At 36.9% G+C, this 19,461-nt stretch overlaps 2 protein-coding genes across 2 annotated transcripts in view; both read left to right on the top strand.

The window, feature by feature from the left end:
- Positions 1-4,810: 4,810 nt before the first annotated feature.
- Positions 4,811-18,190, top strand: MYCT1 (MYC target 1). The gene is made up of 2 exons (XM_066372968.1): positions 4,811-4,947; positions 15,760-18,190. The coding sequence occupies exons 1-2, from the start codon at positions 4,896-4,898 to the stop codon at positions 16,269-16,271; spliced, it is 564 nt and encodes a 187-aa protein (XP_066229065.1). The 5' UTR covers positions 4,811-4,895; the 3' UTR covers positions 16,272-18,190.
- The window catches only part of VIP (vasoactive intestinal peptide), a 45,028-nt gene continuing 30,382 nt past the window's right edge, over positions 4,816-19,461 (top strand). The window contains exon 1 of the mRNA XM_066372970.1: positions 4,816-4,947. The gene's annotated coding sequence lies outside the window, so the exon portion shown is untranslated. The remainder of the gene's footprint in view (positions 4,948-19,461) is intronic.

The following is a 19,461-nucleotide window of genomic DNA, read 5'->3' as shown; positions in this document are numbered from 1 at the left end:
ATACTTCAGTGAACAGTAGCTATATTTCTATGAAATGGATCTTTAAAGAGAATCTTATATGCCTAAGCATATATTCTTTTATACATTTCTTGCACATTCCATGAGAATTCTAGAATCAGATGATCAAATCTAATAAATAAATCTCAATACTAAGATTTATTTTAAATAGATATTGTATTGTAAATTAATCTTTGGCATGCATAGAACATATTAGAAGAAACTAATATCTTTATATTATATGCTCTTTCTATTCCAAGATTTTACAATTTTCTTAATACAGGTGTGTAATTCTACTAATTTCTCTTCTCCAGGTTTCCTAGGATTGAAATCAAGATGTCAGTAGACCTGTGTTCCATACGGAAGGTTCTGGGGGTGGGGGAGGATCAGTTTCTAAGCTCATGCAGGTTGTGGGTTCCTGGTGGTTGTGGGACTGAGCTTCTCACTTCCTTGCTGTCTTGCGCACGGCACCTACATCTCAGAACCAGCACAGGCATGTTACATCCTTCTTAGGTTGGGAGTCTCCCTGACTTCCTCGTGGCTGCTTCTCTCTGGCCTTTCTTCCACTACATCAAGTTCAGGGCTCTGACTCGGTGCCTCTACCTGTTCTCACTGTTCACTTCACAGTGATCTCCCTCTACTGTGACCATCACTTACCATAGCCTCACTCCTAGACATTCCTAGACATATTTACTTAAGAAAAAAGTACTACCTCACTCCCAGGAAATTACCTTTATCTGCACTGCAATTTATAAAATCTTAAAACCCCAGCAGTAAGTTTTTCACACATACACCCTGACTTCTAATTTGGGTCTTTCTTAGTTTTGTCTTTTTACCAAAGGAAAGTAGTTTAAAGAGAAAGTTAAAAGACCAACTTTCATACCATGTAAACACAAAGAAAAAAGGCATAAATGTATTCAAATATATTTACATTTTAATTTATCTTCCAAGTTACTTTTTGAAACTGGATTTTTTTAAAATAGATTTCAAATTTCATTTTTTTGTGTGGGTAATTTTTATATGTTCCAAAAGTACTCACAGTTTAACCAAATTTCTTTGTGTCAATTTAATCTGCGAAACAAAACCCACGGTAGTTTTAGAAGATAAAGCTAAAAAAGTTTAAAGTCAAATGTTTATCTTCTTTAAAGTCTGACAATGTTCCTTTGTATTTTTTGACTCTGTATCAAGTAATAATTCACATTTTAAAAATATTGAATGCCTGCCTGACCAGGCGGTGGCGCAGTGGATAGAGCGTCGGACTGGGATGCAGAAGACGCAGGTTCAGACCCCGAGGTTGCCAGCTTGAGCGCGGGCTCATCTGGCTTGAGCAAAAAGCTCACCAGCTTGGACCCAAGGTTGCTGGCTCAAGCAAGGTGTCACTCGGTCTGCTGAAGGCCCACAGTCAAGGCACATATGAGAAAGCAATCAATGAACAACTAAGGTGTCGCAACAAGAAACTGATAATTGATGCTTCTCATCTCTCTCCATTCCTGTCTGTCCCTATCTATCCCTCTCTCTGACTCTCTCTCTCTCTGTCCTTATAAAAAAAAAAAAAATTGAATGCCTTTAAACAGAGATCTTTAACTTTTGTTTTGAAGTGGTGACTTTTTTTTTTTGACTCTAAATAATTTTATTTTTTTTTAATGGGGTGACATCAATAAATCAGGACACATATATTCAAAGATAACATGTCCAGGTTATCTTGTCGTTCAATTGTTTTGCATACCCATCACCCAAAGTCAGATTGTCCTCTATTACCTTCTATCTAGTTTTCTTTGTGCCCCTCCCCCTCCCCTTTCCCTCTCCCTCTCCCCCCTCCCTCCATAACCACCACACTCTTATCAATGTCTCTTAGTCTCACTTTTATGTCCCACCTACGTATGGAATAATGCAGTTCCTGGTTTTTTCTGATTTACTTATTTCACTTTGTATAATGTTATCAAGATCCCACCATTTTGCTGTAAATGATCCGATGTCATCATTTCTTATGGCTAAGTAGTATTCCATAGTGTATATGTACCACATCTTCTTTATCCAGTCATCTATTGATGGGCTTTTTGGTTGTTTCCATGTCCTGGAGTGGTGACATTTTTTATTAACCTGACATAGAATGTCTAAAATAGTTTTGTCTTCAGATGTCTTGGAATTATTTTATTTCCTTATTGAATAAATATTTATTAAGACCCTGTTGTGTTATTTATTAGCAACATGTTATGAAGAGAACTATATTAGCCACAGAGATAAAGATATGAGCAAGATCAATAGTTCCTGTCCTCCCATAACTTGACTCATCATGGAAAAGACAAAAAAAATTAAAAAAGCAAAACACATGGCATAAACCCAGAGTGTGCTAAGTGCTCTGAAGAAAATGATAATGCAAGGTGGGAGGAGAGGGAATGTTTATGTGGGGACACCAACAAGGTGATAAGTGAATGCCAGGTGAGGAGCCAGAGACCTGAAGGAATGGAGCCAGTCCTGTGACTGGGAGGGAAGAACAAACTTCCAAATGTATTTTATGGCTACTGAAGAATCCAGCTCTAAAGACCCAACTTATAAAATAATGAAAAGTAGAAAAGCAGACCTAACATTTTTGCAAAGATAAAAATTGACTTCCTGTTTTGGCATTACAAGTCATGGGACTCAAAAGTCCCATCGACAGAAATACTCATGTACATGGCTCTCTGCCAAAAATCAGTACAAATCCTTACCAAGCAAACCGCACACGCAGATAAAAACTACTGCTATCAACACGCTGTTAACAGAAAGGAATGGTGTTCCTAGGTTATAATTTGATAAAAAACAACAACAACAACAAGTTTTCTTCAGAGTTTTGACTGGGTTCTGACCATCTGGAAAAGTGAAATTTATTGGGAGAAAATCTAGATGATTAATTACAAAACAATAAAAGGAAGTCTCAGCCTGAATCTCAGGCCTGAGGTGGATGAGCCCTGTTTCTTCTAGAAGGAAGTTCTAACAAAGGTAGACTCATCCTTTCCCTTTATCTAGCTTGTGTTTTTAGGACAGATGCACTCTTTATGATTATTTTTAAAATTTACCCATTTTTGAAATCATTATTTATTAAATCGGTAGTCTATAATACAATCAAATGTGGATTTGAAAGTGCAGTAGTAATTAAAGAATCCTACTGTTTCTAGAATTTAGATGTATTTCCAGATCATTATATCCAAATTATATATATATATATTTATAAATAAGATAATGGTCTTTTAATATTCTATTTATATAAATTTTGTCCAGAAGTAGTGAAAAGTAAAGGTAACTAGTAAAATGTGAGCTCTTATTTTGCTTTTCTTAAACAACAGTATAAATACTTTATTTGATTATATGAAGATAAACTTTAGCAAGAATATTGTAGAGATGAGCCTTCATATTTTCTCAATGAAGTCTCTAAATTTTCTGTAACAATCTATTATTCTCCTTTCGGTGAACTATATTTTGATTTTTAATGAATTTACAGTTCATGTAAATCTATAAAAATTAAGAAAATGAGCAAAAACAATCCAATTTATAGGGAATTAACAATGTAAAAATTAATATAGGATAAACTTCACATTTTTTTCCATATATTTTTACAGCTACTCAGGAATATATTACTTCACAAAGATGATTACTGTTCACACAAAGTCATATCTATGACAGATAGGGTGAATACAAGTTATGCAAGAGTTAGAGTTCATCCAAGATGGGGGAAAGCAGATTGCTGAGTGTGGTTTAGCGCAGTTGTTCAGAATGCTTTGGCACTGACTCCTACTTACAATGACTTCCAGTGCTCCAAGGGTCTAAACTAGTAAAGCTTGTAGAAGAAAACTTGAAATTTTAACTAACCTACATCTCCTGGAAAAGTCTCATGTAATTCTTTCCAATAGCCACACTTTCCACACCTGATTGTCATACCCTGAATATCTCCAGTGGGAACTCTAATAATTCCTCTCCTTTGCTTATGTTGTCCTTTCTACCTTATTACCGCTCCTTACTTGGTAAAATTATTTTCCTACATTTGTGTATACATTTCCTATATTGTGTATACATTTATACACAATACCAAAGACATCACTCTTCTCAGACCTTTCTGTGAGGAAAAACTTGCTGTGATCATGGTACTCCTTGCTATAGCATTTAAAATTCTGTTGTAATTGAATGTATTTATGTTTCTCTGACTTGTTTTTAAATAGGTCTCTTCACTGTAGAACTGTTTTTTCATTTTTAAATACCAATTGTAATTAACAAATATGTTACATTTTTGATAAATATTTATGAACTAAATTAAAGAAAACTTCAAAATTAATATACCAAATAGAATGAGAGATGTTAAAAAATTTTTAATAAGTAACATTTATTTTTAAAAAGGTATTAAAAACTTAATTATACTTGGACAGAATATAGATTTCTGAACTTGTTCTCTACAACTTACTATTTAAATAAAATTTTTAAACATCAGAGAGCAATCTATTTCTCTATCGTATATAAATTTCACCTGACGTGCTGTAGCTGAGAGTTTGGACTCTTCCAATGTGTGTCAGTAGGAGAAGGGGAGAGGACAAGAGAAAAAGTCTCTTATCCCAAAGCAGTTCGGAGGTGGCCAAGAGGTCGGTATTTGGTGCTTTAGCTGAGGAAATGACGAGAAGGAAATTGTTTTGTGTCTAGAGAACCATGTGGAATTCCAAGATAAGAAAAACAGTTGCTAATTTGAGTATAAAAGCAGGAAACATGATACATTTGTTTCCTTTTATGCAAACACAAGTATATGAGGGGTTGTGTGAAAATTATTTTTTCTCTCTCTGAACCACAAAGACACAGAATCAAAGTGCTTCTTTTGGACATACTGGCTTTTCTTTCTGCCTTTTCTTCTCCTCTCTCTTTTATTTCTTGTGGATATTATGGCTAATAATACAACAAGTTTAGGGAGTCCATGGCCAGAAAACTTTTGGGGTAAGATATTTTCTTTATCTGTTTTTAATTTAAAATTAGGATGTAGAGAAATGTACTATTTATTAAAACATTGGCTATCTCTGAGACACTTTATTTACTGTAACTGATTGTTTGCATCAATTGATTATAATAGATATTTTCATATAAACTGTCTTTAATTGGGCTATGAAGACATTTAAGGAGACTCTGGACAACAGGTATAGATTTGGCTGGTGTAACAAAATATAATTAGAAAATATTAGAGTAAAAATGAGAACAAAGGCAGCAGCAATTACTCTTTGGGATATAATGATATGGATTTTGTTGGAAAATGAGTTTTATGTATTTGAACGTTATGGATTATGTGTTTTATTTATTGAAGTCAAGAATCTCTGTAAAGGTTATTTTAACATGCATTGTCAATGTTATACTTTTTAATTCCCAAAGTGAAACTAAATAATAAAGCTGTACTTAAGAAGTGTGGTAACACAGATAAAATAAGGAATCATATTATGAAATTAGAGGAAAAACTGAAATAGAAATTGTGAAGTGGGAACAATATCACATATAACATTACAAAGGAAGCCTATCACGGGGGAAAGGCATGGCCCAGAAGGACTTTTTGTGTTCTGACACAGCTACTAGTCGAATACTAGCAGTAGGGTCAGAATGACCGGTTGTTCAAGGCTGGAGGCGAAGCGAAGGACTAAATGTAAAGCTGACATGTACTCTCGGGTTTGGGAAATTTTAAAAATAAAAGGGGCAATTTGAGTTACATCCAGAAAACAACTTTAAAGGAGAAAAGGGAGTTTATGGAAAGACTGATATTTCTATTTATTAGTCCAGAACAAGTTTGCAATCCTCTCAGAGAACTATGTCAGACTTTCTGTTGCGATTCAAGAGGGCGTTTTGGGAACAATGAGGTGAAAATTGAGCAGCAGTGGCTGACTGTCCTTAACAACCCCACCTAGCTGTCCACCATCACAGAAATTTGCATGAAGGGAATTCATTCTTTTTTACCATCGACCATTTATGCTTGTTTCAAGTTTGGGAAGCAGAGATAATAAAGAACAGCCTAATATGATTATATAACAAAATTTGGAAGAAGAAAATAAATTATATTTGCATATCTAAAAAATGGCTTGGTAATCTTATTCTAGGTGGACACTGACAGGCAATGAGCCTTTGACTTGTAGATGTTAATAATACACATTTGTTACAATACTAGTTGGTGTCCTCATTTACAGAGAAAGTGAATGTACCAAACATGTGCTGAAAAACAGCTAGAGTATGTTTATACTAAATTTATCATTACAATAATAAGTAACTGAATAAATGTATTCAAAAGTAAAGTAATTCTCACTGCAGAAATTAACTGTAAAGATCAAATCTGGTGTTTTTTTCCCAACAATTAAAAGTTAAATTTCTGTTTCATTTAAGGACGAGAAATCATTATTCACTGACTAAAACATGGATGATAATCATGAAATAAACTTGATCTATAAGAGCAAATGTTTGATTACAATCTATTTGCCAATCCTAAAAATAATAGGGTTTTTTGTTTGTTTGTTTGTTTGTTTGTTTTTAATATAGAAATCTGTGCTTGAAAAGAATTCAAACTTACTTTTCCAAAGATACCAGTAGTTCCTGGTGTTTCTTTGTTTCAGTGTGTGAATACAATGGAAAATAGATAAAAACAATGAAAACCAGGAAGGGGGGTGCTATATTGATAAGCATTAATAAAACCAGGGCAAATATATTGAACAGTATTATGTTTTGGGGAAATATATATAAAAGGTCACACTACTTTTTTTTCTGAAGTCAAAAATAGTAAGTGCAAAATGCAAAACTGTAAATGAAAGTAGTACATAAACTATAAACATTTCCTAAAATACAACTGGGTATCTTTTTATTTTTCTTTCTTCTGCTACCTAAGTTGATATCTGTTTTGATCACTGACTCTATAGATATATGATTTTGAAAATCTTGTAAAATGCAGTGCAGACATTGTCTATGGCTTCCAAAATCCACTGGTGCTTCACACTTTGAATTTAGACAAGTGAAGAAAGCTGGGCTTAGAAAAACAAAACTTGTGCATTTAATCGTATCAATTTCCCAGACTCAACACATTCAAACTGCATAAAAAGTTGTTTCACAAATATTATTTTCCTGGGTTACTTGACTGAATGCTAAAAAAATAAGTTAATGATAGCAGGTTATTACCAATCACGACAGCTTTTCTAGATATGTTATTTTATCTTTTAAATATAATGACACTTATGGCCCGTGATCATGCATCTCATTACATTTTTACGAGGGCATAAATGAATCAACCTACTGTCCACTAATCTGAAAAGGAAAAAAAGAAATTTCAGAGGTCCAGTAAGGCTTCAGAGGTGAGCAGGGTGAAATCTGAAATAGGGTGGTGAGAGTAGGCTTCAGTGTGATGATGACACACGAGCAAGAACCAGTTAGCCGTGCAGAGAACTGAGGAGAGGACTTCAAGAGTCAGTCACAACCAGCGCAAGGCCTCAGGTCAGGAGCATGCCTCGTAACCATGGCCAGGAGCGCAGTGGGGGTGAAGCTCAGGAGCTGACAGGACAGCAGGGAGGAGCACAGGTCACTAGATACAGACCTAGCTGGCACTTCTACCTGCAGAAGGCCATTAGGAGGAGTTTGCTTTTACTCAAAAATGGAGGGTTTAGAGAGTGGTGTGCTTTGACTTACATCTTCAAAGGTTCATTCTGGCTACTTATATTGAGACTAGAGCATTGTTAGAGAGACTAAGGCAGGAAGGAGCAGGAGGACCAGACAGAAGGCTCTTTCTTGCAGTACTCCAGGTCAGAACTGATGGTTGCTTGGACCAGGGAGGCAGCACGGTAGTTAATAAGAAGTTGAATTCTAAATAGAGAAGTATGGTGTAAACAGACCTAATAGGACTTTCTGGCAGATGCGATACACATAAAAAGGACTTTCTTTGTTGGCTGTCCTCTGTTTCTATGAGTCTGTTTTGATTTTGTTTGTTAGTTTACTTGGTTCATTAAAGTCCACATATAAGTGAAATCATGGTAGTTATCTTTCCCTGACTGGCTTATTTCACTTAGCATTATACTGTCATAGGGAATAGGTAAAGAAGATGACGGGATTAAACAAAGAGAAAAACCTCATAGACACAATCAGCAGTGTGGTTAACTACCACAGAGAAGGGGGGTAGAAGAGCGTAACAGGGGGTTAGATGGTGATGGAAGGAGACTTGTCTTGGGGTGATGATACACAATACAATATACACATGATGCATTATACACTTGAAACCTATATAATTTTAGTAATCAATGTCATCTCAATACATTCAATAAAAAATCAAGTACTCTGTTGAAAGTACTTAAGTAGTTGTTTTCTGTGCCTTAAACATTATTGTCTCTAAAATCTTTTGCCAGCATCTTATTGTTTGAACCATTCTCTTTTATACTTAAGGGTACTAAGAAGAGCACAGCTTTCAAAGCATTTTGCTAAAGAAGAGCATACTTGCAAAGTATTTTGAGAACAGATCCATGTTGGATTCTGTTGTCAAAGGCAAAATCACTTTTCAGATATTTGAACAATTCAACTCAAGGCCACTAGATGGTGGCCTCTACTAAATTTTAATACTAATGGACAGAATTTGAGGCATTGATTAGGTTTACTAAAAACCAGATTCAATATTGGAATGTTAGAATTGAAAGGCACTATAGTAACTGTTATTATTAGGCCAAAATGGTTAAATTACTTGGGTGAGTTATATAACCGTTATAATAGTTATTCATTGAGACCTTAGGTACCAGCCCCTGGCTAGTTGTATAGACACACACTACAAATTAGGTTAACAATACCCAATTTATATATCATACCTTACTGATGTTAGAATTTGTCCTTTTTGTCTTCAAAGGGATAACTACCTTTTTAAAAGTAATTGTTTGGTCACATTATTTGCATTATATTGTAATTATATAAAGTAATATTATTGCTCATGTTTCTTCCCCTAAGATTATTGAAAAATAAAAAAGTAAACTGTCCTCAAAAAAGGAATATCTGAGTCAATGTATTTTTCAGAAACTACAATTTCTTTTATAGTAGTTTTTTTAAAAAAAGAGCTGCAAGCCTGATCAGGTGGTGGCGCAGTGGATAGAGCATCGGATTGGGATGCGGAAGGACCCAGGTTCGAGACCCCGAGGTCACCAGCTTGAGCGTGGGCTCATCTGGCTTGAGCAAAAAGCTCACCAGCTTGGACCCAAGGTCGCTGGCTCCAGCAAGGGGTTACTCGGTCTGCTGAAGGCCCATGGTCAAGGCACATATGAGAAAGCAATCAATGAACAACTAAGAAGTCGCCACGAAAAACTAATGATTGATGCTTCTCATCTCTCTCCATTCCTGTCTGTCTGTCCCTGTCTATCTCTGCCTCTGTAAAAATAAATAAATAAATAAAAATTAAAAAAAAAAGCTGCCAAAATTTATTGTCAGAAGTCAGAATTGAATTATGTATTCATAGTTTTAAAACTGTGTGACCAATGAATGCTACATTATTATATATTTTTTCAGACCCTACAATTTTTTTTTTTAATTTTTTTTTTTTACAAAGACAGAGAGAGGTATAGATAGGGACAGAGAGACAGGAACGGAAAGAAATGAGAAGAATCAATCATCAGTTTTTCGTTGGGACACCTTAGTTGTTCACTGATTGCTTTCTCAAATGTGCCTTGACCGCGGGCCTTCAACAAACCGAGTAACCCCTTGCTCGAGCCAGCGACCTTGGGTCCAAGCTGGTGAGCTTTTGCTCAAACCAGATGAATCCGCGCTCAAGCTGGCGACCTTGGGGTCTTGAACCTGGGTCCTTCCGCATTCCAGTCCGACGCTCTATCCACTGCGCCACCACCTGGTCAGGCCAGACCCTACAATTTGGGTTAGAAAAATTATTCATTAGAAATAAAAAGAATCCTTATGGAAAACCTCTCTGAAACAGGCTGTCACAATTATGATTCTTGATATTTCTTTCTTGTTGCTTTTCTGCCTGTCTGCTCTTCCTCTTACAGTTTGATTTAAGGGAGCTTAGCAAGAGAGATCAGGTTTTTGCCATATATTTCAGCAAATATTAGAGAGTTTTATGTCATTAGTATCATTTGTTAAGTGTTAAACAATTCTGCACATACAGCAAGAACATAAGAATTAATGCAATAATTTCTAAAATAGATATTTGACTAACTTTATGGGAAAGAAGTCATTTTCATGGCATGTGCACTCAACTGAAGAACGAAGATTAGGCACAACCATATCTAAGACAGTATGTTTTTTTCTATGTTCATTTTATAATTTCTGTAGCTCTATCTTATTGAATTTTAAAAATTTAAATAGTTTGTTATTAATATGTATATTCTCATGTGCTTTTAAATTTTATTATTTAATTCTCTTCAAATATGTAATAGCCATATATAGCATTTCATTTATAATAATAATAATAATATATTTTGAGTCATAATTATCTATTCCACCTGCCATTTCTTTAAATTTTGGGCACAGATACTAGGTCTACAGTGTCAAATAGAAATATTATCAAGCTGCAGTGTAGAGAATAATCATTTCGAACAGATTTATTGTCAAATTGCTCTCATGGGAATATTATTCTAGTTTTAGCCTCACCAAAAATAATCTTTTCACTCACAAAACTGAAATTTGTCATTTAAGAAGACCATTGTGGTTAAAAATATTCTTTAGCTCTGGCTAGGTAGCTCAGTTGGTTACAGCGCTGTTCTAATACACCAAAGTTGTGAGTTTGATCCCTGGCCAGGGCACATACAGGAAGCAACCAATGAATGTAGAACTAAGTGGGACAAGAAATCAGTATTTCTCTCTCTCTCTCTTTCTTTTTCTAAAATCAATCAAATTTTTGTAAAAAGAGAATATTCTTTAATGACTTGTATACTGGAGTTTGTATATGTTCTTATACAGAACAATAATATATTGTGACAATCAAAGTTATCTGGCATATAAATATATTTCTCACTCCATGTGTTTTAGGTTTCTTTGATAATTTTATCAATCACTTTAATAAGAAGAAATTATTTTTTCCGTGATTCTATATTTTAAAGTTTCTAGTTTTTTTCTTTGGAATTGAACCTGATGCTATTTTCCACTATAGATAAACCACTAGGACCATTTTATGTGTGAGAAGAGACTGTGTAGAGAGGCTGAAAGGGTAGATCATAGATATTATGTATAGGAACTATTGTAATCTTCAAATGCTTTTATTAGGTAACTAAATCCGTTTTAAGATCTTGTTTTTAATCTCCACTTGGTTGAAATAAAATGAATATATTTCTTTGATCTTATCTATTATACCTGCTTATATCCTGACATATTTAGAATCCTCAGTCAAACCCTGGTGGTTACATAGCTTATATACAAACGCAAGGGCATGTCCTTTGTAAACATGAATATATCTGTCTTCTCATTTTATGTCATACATGAGTGAAAGCATTGCCAACATTCAATTGTTAAAATAAATCATGTTAATTCCACCACACAAACCTTAGACTCTTTCAATATCAATAAAATGAGAAGTTTGAGCACAAGCCATTTTTAATAGTTGTTTTAGTTGAAACCTCATATAACTGTTTCTATATTTAAAGTTGTTGATATTTAAAATTCCTCAGTGGAGGCTGTTAATTCAGGGAAATATAGCTATAGAGTACATAGTACTGATTTACCATAATTTTCTCAAGTATTTTTGTTCATAACAGGCTACTAAATCTGGTATCCATCCTTGCCTGCCCACGCCAGGAATCCTGGGAGTCATTCTAGAATCTTCCTTCCCTCAGTACAGCAAAGTATGGTATTCTTACTGGTTGACTAAGTTCTAGAGGGTGAAGCTAGGAGAGGAACTGTGTGTCCCTTACTTGTTTTTAATTTTCTTTTGCCTTAAAAGAGCCTACATTTTCTCCTTAAACCTTTCTTTTCTCCTTCATTTTGTAGTTTCCAAAAAGCACCTATTTCTTTTGTTGTTGTTTTTATGGGGTTTTTTTGTTGTTTTTGTTGTTGTTGTTTTTTGTGACAGACAGAGAAAGATAGAGAGAGGGACAGATAGGGACAGACAGACAGGAAGGGAGAGAGACAAGATGCATCAATTCTTTGTTGCAGCACCTTAGTTATTCATTGACTGCTTTCTCATATGTGTCTTGACTAGGGGGCTACAGCAGACCAAGTGACACTTTGCTCGAGCCAGCGACCTTGGGCTCAAGCTGGTGAGCCTTGCTCAAACCAGATGAGCCTGTGCTCAAGCTGGCAACCTTGGGGTCTCGAACCTGGGTCCTCCATATCCCAGTCCAAAGCTCTATCCACAGCGCCACCAGCTGGTCAGGCTCCTTGTTGTTTTTAAACAGCTTTATTGAGATAACAATTCACCCACTTAAAGGTTACATTTCATTGGTTTTCACTGTCGCCACAGAGTTGTGTGACCATCACCACAATCTAATCTGAGGACATTTTGTCCTTCGAAAAAGAAACCCTGGGCCCTGGCCGGTTGGCTCAGTGGTAGAGCGTCGGCCTAGCATGCGGAGGACCCGGGTTCGATTCCCAGCCAGGGCACACTGGAGAAGCGCCCATTTGCTTCTCCACCCCTCCGCTGCGCTTTCCTCTCTGTCTCTCTCTTCCCCTCCCGCAGCCAAGGCTCCATTGGAGCAAAGATGGCCCGGGCACTGGGGATGGCTCTGTGGCCTCTGCCTCAGGCGCTAGAGTGGCTCTGGTCGCAACATGGCGACGCCCAGGATGGGCAGAGCATCGCCCCCTGGTGGGCAGAGCATCGCCCTATGGTGGGCGTGCCGGGTGGATCCCGGTCGGGCGCATGCGGGAGTCTGTCTGACTGTCTCTCCCTGTTTCCAGCTTCAGAAAAAAAAAAAAAAATAAATAAATAAATAAAAAAGAAAAAAAAAAAAAAGAAAGAAAAAGAAACCCTGTTCCCAGAGAAGCCACTCCCATTCCCTCCCATCTCACACCCCACCCCCTCAACAACCCAGCCCTCAGCAATCACTGATTTACTGTCTACCTCCATAGTTTTGTCTTTTCTAGACATTTCTTGTAAATAAAATCATGTGGGATGTGATCATTCCAAGTTGCCTCCTCACTTTCCTGTGGGCACTTGGTAGTCCCTTTCCTGTAACAGTGTGCTTGGGAGCCAGAACACCTTTTCATTACTCTTAGTTTTTACAGAACTGCCGTTCCTCTCCGCGAAGGCTTGCAGTGGCAGCACAGAGATAATTTATTGGTATCTATATTGTTTTCTGTTGTTTATTTTCTAGATAATTTGCAGTTGGATGCTTATTGTCTTCTAACTTGAACTTTTAAGATATTATAATAAGGCTGATTTTAGGTTCTAATTTTATTTATTTGCCTTTACCAGATAGAGCCTAACTCAATAAAATCCTTATCTTAAGAGACTGCATTTTAAGGCTATGACTCAACATTCTTTTTGTGAGACACATTTTGGAAGGACAATACTGGGTCTAACAGATTTTTACTAAGTCATCTTGTAATTCAGAAGTCATCTTCCTATTATAAAAAAATAATTATCTCAGAAGACTTTTAAATTTGTAAAGATAATTGTGAAAGTAAGACATAACAAATATAGTCTTTCCATAGAAAATAAATGTAACAATAAAAGGTGGAATAGAGCTTCATTTCCATTGAGCTCTATTGGTCAAAGTAAGTCATGAAGGTACACCAGATTCAGGGAGTGGTGAAATAGATTCTACCTCTTCATGATTGGAACTTCAAAGCATTAGAAATCCTGCTTTTTTTGCTCTCCCAATCTCAGAACTTCATTTAGCTCATTTCTGGTCCATGAATTTCTCAATACAGAATCCTTAGATAAGCAATTAGATAAGATAGCTTACCCCTCTGCTGAACAATAATTTTTGTTAATGAAATGTAGATGTCTCTATCCAAAAGGAGATACTTGAAATGTACCTTAAAGAATGAGTTTTCCAGACAGCAGTGTATGAGTTGTATCCAGATATAAGAGGAAAATACATGGGAAAGCACAGAGTTTAAAAGAGAATGATAAGCTTTGAGTTAGTGAGAAAATCAGCATGGCTGTGGGTTAGATCATGGGGTAAAGAATGGAGAAATGTGGTGGCTGGTAAGGTTGGAAGTGTCTTCTAATATCCAGGGTGTCTTTCCATTCAAAGCGGGGGCTCTGTTACCCAGTTTCATTCAAGAATATGTTTTTAGTTCCCACAAAAAAACAGTAAAGCAGAATTTCCATATTGATAAGATTTTCTGCCCTTTGAAGGATTGAAGGATACTGACATATAGCAAAGATTCTATGGAAATTCAGAGGGTGGGAATTTTATTATCAAAACCAGGACACGATGGCAGCATAATTAGAACTTTGAGACAAAGAAAAAACCCAGTAGTCTGCGTAGGTCGTGTAATCCATGAGTCATAGATACAAGTGACAATCCAGAATTTCAGGAAGTATAACATAAATCAGTCAGCCCACCAAATGGTTCTAACCCAGCACTTCCTGTCTCAGAATGAGCACAGGAAGTGAGACATCAAGAAGCCTGCAGGTGGGAAACATCATTCAGGTCGATGAGAACAGACACAGGAAATGGCAACGTCAATATGATTATGAAATTCTCTATTAATTTTTGACACATTACTACTGTAAATCAAATGGAAATAATCTTTGGGCTGTATTTGCAACCCTATAATAATTTTATGAGTTAAGTAATGGCTTTTAATAAAATAAGACTATTTTTATTACTTATTTCTTAAAGATGATAAAATAATGTAAGCAATGTGGAATGATACAGCTAAAATATTATTTATAGCCTTTTGTTTAAATAAATGAAAACATAACAGCTTTCAATTATTTATATCCACCTGGTACCATTTTCTACTTCTCTAATTCTAAGATGACCAATCGTCCTCCTTTAGGAAGGACAGTCTTTCTTTTTTAAGTTCTGTCCTCTCTCAAAAAGTATCCTCCTTTTTTTTTTTTGTATTTTTTCTGAAGCTGGAAATGGGGAGGCAGTCAGACAGACTCCCGCATGCGCCCGACCAGGATCCTCCCAGCATGCCCACCAGGGGGCGATGCTCTGCCCATCTGGGGCGTCATTCTGTTGCAACCAGAGCCATTCTAGCGCCTGAGACAGAGGCCATGGAGCCATCCCCAGTGCCCGGGCCAACTTTGCTCCAATGGAGCCTCGGCTGCGGGAGGGGAAGAGAGAGACAGAGAGGAAGGAGAGGGGGAGGGGTGGAGAAGCAGATGGGCGCTTCTTCTGTGTGCCCTGGCCGGGAATCGAACCTGGGACTCCTGCACACCAGGCCGACGCTCTACCACTGAGCCAACCGGCCAGGGCTGTCCTCCTTTTTGATATTGGAAGACTAATCTGTAAATGTCCGTATTTGATTGATGCAGAGTTGATCCTTTGCGTGTGATGTGATGTTTTGTATCTAAATGAGTACTTTTTTCTTACAATTATTATTAAAAATTAATAGGCATGTATGCATGATTACAATATAAAATATTACAAATGTTTTTACTATGCATTTATCCTGTTATAGTGTATTATTGTTGCAATGAATAAAATGTTTCTTTTATTTACGATATTGTTTTTTTCAATTTATTTTTGTCTTCCTTTTCATTGTAAAAAATGTTGGTCACCTTACTAATTCAAAATCTGTTTAATGATATACTGTATACCATTCCATAGTTACTATTTGTATTCTGCCCTGTGTTTTTAATTGAACCCCTATTTGCAAATCACATTACCTATTTGGACTTTTGTTTCTTTGTTTTAGAGGATCTCATAATATCCTTCACAGTGTCCATGGCAATTGGACTCGTAATTGGAGGATTTATTTGGGCTCTGTTTGTTTGTTTGTCTCGAAGAAGAGCCAGTGCCCGCATCTCACACTGGAGTTCAAGTCGGCGTCCGAGGTCTTATAACCACGGCCTCAACCGGACTGGGTTTTACCGCCACAGTGGCTACGAACGTCGCAGCAACCTCAGCCTGGCCAGTCTCACTTTCCAGCGACAAGCTTCCCTGGAACAAGGAAATTCTTTTCCAAGAAAGTCAAGCTTCCGGGCATCAACTTTCCATCCATTTCTGCAAAGTCCACCACTTCCTGTGGAAACTGAGAGTCAGGTGATGACTCTCCCTTCTTCCCATACCTCTCCCGGCACCAACACTTCCCAGCATAGCCTGAGCCGCCACGACTTCCACTGGTCCAGTAGCAGCCTCCCCGTGGGCCTTTCGCCACCACCCCCACCTGCCTATGACTCCATCATAAAGGCATTCCCAGATTTCTGAGTAGTGTGTTTTTGTTCTTAATTTGTTTCTTTCTTTCCTTGTCTTTTCTTAAAAAAAAAAAAAATCATAAATAGACTAAACAGAATTTTGAGGACATGCCCAAACAAGCAATGCTTTCCCAAACTGGAAAATGTTCATGCAAGTTGCACATTACAACGTATATTTTCTTTGATCACATTTTTCCTTGTCTCACAAAGAAGTAATATTTTCCCAAATAGTTATGTATTTATGTGTTTTTTAGTCAATGTGGTGATTAATAAAGGTAGTGAATCTAATCTAAGAATCAGCAGTAATACAGTATATAGTTAAACTAAAATAAAAACAAGGTATTTGTGGTTTACAATCCCCAGTTACGGTCCAATGTGACTACATAGGGGAAAAATCGGTTTCACTTAAAAGTTCTTTTTCTAGCCTAAGGTATTGTAATTTTACTTTCACCAGAATGACAGGTGAAGCATTTTTAATGAATTGTATTGGCACAACATGGCAGAACATTCCTCGATTCCACACATCTATGAAAAGTATGGGAATAGAAAAGAAAAGGGAGCTGGACTCCGTGGCTATTACAGGACACTTGTTTTTGTGTTTTTCCTAAGGAGAGTTACTCATATCATTGAGGCAGAATTCTCGGGTTTACTGACATGGTAGTTTAACTTTCTTCACTTCTGTTGTTGTTATGTGTTTAGAAAAGCAACAACCACAAATCCAACTCATTTAACCTAAAAACAAACTTTAACACTGAGCCTACATCATTTTTCTATATTTTGTTTTTTAGATTTAAATCTAGAAATTAGGAAAGCACTTTATCTAGGGGTTTTCTCCTATAACTTCACAGACAAGTTAGGGGATCAGTGGGGACAAAGTCTGTCCTTGAAATAGATGTTACAACCATGAAGAATTCTCCTTCCTGGACTGACCCATTAGGCATCCCTCTTTTGTAGCTTTAGGGATTTCAACCTCAGATTCTGTGAAGAGTCTTTATACAAGGATTAAACGTGTTGTAGCTCCTTGGTGCAGACAGTTATTTAAGGAGCTCACTTTCACAGATGGCCACTCTCTTAAAGAAAGGCACATCCCCAAATAGAAGTACCAGAGAGCTTCGGTGGCCAGATGCTTGGGGTTGCCCTTTTTCATTTAAGGACACGAGTACACTGGGTAATTACTTAAAAGGCCTGTGGTTTATTTCTGATACAGTGAATATTTAGCTTATATCACCTTTTGTTTGTTTCTATGAACACTGGGATTTTGGGTGAAGAAAAATCGACTCTCATTTTAGTTTCTGCAATGCAGTGGTCCCAGCTAACAGTGTCTACATATGGCTCAGATTGTAATAATTTTTATGTAATAAGAGATTTTGTATAGCATTTTCTTTATTATTTTTATTTAGCTTTTATTTTTTATTGTTCCTAAGGACAGTTATTCTTATGATGTCTATAGATAGATGCTCTCTAATGCAATATACAAGAAAGAAAGAAAGAAAGAAAGAAAGAAAGAAAGAAAGAAAGAAAGAAAGAAAGAAAGAGAGAAAGAGCAAGCTCACAGGATAACCAATTTGTTTTAAGTTCTCTTTTTTAACAAATTTTGCAATCGTCATATAGCCACATAAGTTTTCAAGGGGTCATTAACTGAGTAACAAAGCTATCTTGTGTTTATGTCATCCTTAACATTTAACATGAGAAGTAAGCAAAGGTTATGGTTTTTATTTATATTGTATATTGGGAGTAAAAACTGTTTTATGCCTCTCAAGTGAGAAAATGAAAGAAATCCTCTGGTGTATTTAACCATCTGGGAGAACTGTTGTCTTCTCCCTCCTCACCCATGAAACAATCAAAATGAATGCCTTATAAATACTGTGCAATGTATGAAATGTGAAATCAAAGCAAAACCTGGAGACATTTTAGTTGTATTTTTTATTTGAAATGTTTATTAATTAAATAAAATTAAACTTGATGTTAATGTTGATTCACAGGTTATTTATTGAATAAGTTGTGAATATCTCCTATTTACTTTGGCCTTTTAACCCAATCTAGACTATTCTCTATCTATTCTGGAGACATGAACATTAGTTTATATAAAAATGTATAGCCTGACTTGTGGTGGCGCAGTGGATGAAGTGTTGACCTGGAATGTTGAGGTAGCCAGTTCTAAACCCTGGGCTTGCCCAGTCAAGGCGCCCGGTCAAGGCACATATGGGAGTTGATGCTTCCTGCTCCTCTGCCTCTTTTCTCTCTCTCTCTCTCTCTCTCTCTTTATCTCTCTCTCTCATTCTCTCTCAAAAACTAACATAAAATAATTTTTTTTTTTTTTCATTTTGTATTTTTCTGAAGCTGGAAACGGGGAGAGACAGTCAGACAGACTCCCGCATGCGCCCACCGGGATCCACCCGGCACGCCCACCAGGGGCGACGCTCTGCCCACCAGGGGGCGATGCTCTGCCCCTCCGGGGCTTCGCTCTGCGGCGATCAGAGCCACTCTAGCGCCTGGGGCAGAGGCCAAGCAGCCGTCCCCAGTGCCCGGGCCATCTTTGCTCCAATGGAGCCTTGGCTGCGGGAGGGGAAGAGAGAGACAGAGAGGAAGGAGGGGGGTGGGTGTGGAGAAGCAAATGGGGGGTGGGTGTGGAGAAGCAAATGGGCGCTTCTCCTATGTGCCCTGGCCGGGAATCGAACCCGGGTCCCCCACACGCCAGGCCGACGCTCTACCGCTGAGCCAACCGGCCAGGGCCAAATTTTTTTTAAATGTATAAAAGGCTGACCTCACCAATAAATGGAACAGGATTTTTCAAAGACAATGCAGATAAAAAATAAGTTATTTATTAAAAAACATTAATTTAGATTCTTCCTTCACTAGATAAACAAACAATTCTAGAATTACTTCACTTTTTAGAGAATAAACTTTTTATTGATATAATTGATATATAAAATTATATTGGTTTCAGGTGTACAGCATAATGATATGTACAACAACAACAAATCAGGCTTTATAGGGAAGCCCCAGCTTAGCTAAGAGCAGACAGCGGGAGGCTGAAACTTACATTGCATTATACTGGCTGCCATGACGTCAGGAGGAACTAGGGCTGGCTGCTGTTAAATAACAGATGACCAAGTGGTCACGGCAATCTCAGAGTAAAAGTATTCAGAGTATTACAGGAGTAGCCTAAGATGTTTGTTCAAAGATGAAGAATGATTTGAGAG

Source organism: Saccopteryx leptura, chromosome 3 (genome assembly GCF_036850995.1).
Source record: "Saccopteryx leptura isolate mSacLep1 chromosome 3, mSacLep1_pri_phased_curated, whole genome shotgun sequence".
Taxonomy (NCBI): domain Eukaryota; kingdom Metazoa; phylum Chordata; class Mammalia; order Chiroptera; family Emballonuridae; genus Saccopteryx; species Saccopteryx leptura.
Note: the sequence above shows the minus strand (reverse complement) of the source record. Positions and strands in the feature narration are given on the sequence as shown.

Coding starts and splice junctions, on each gene's coding strand:
- MYCT1 (XM_066372968.1), top strand. CDS start 4,896: ATGGCTAATAATACAACAAGTTTAGGGAGTCCATGGCCAGAAAACTTT. Junction 4,948..15,759: donor ATGGCCAGAAAACTTTTGGG/GTAAGATATTTT, acceptor TCTTTGTTTTAG/AGGATCTCATAATATCCTTC.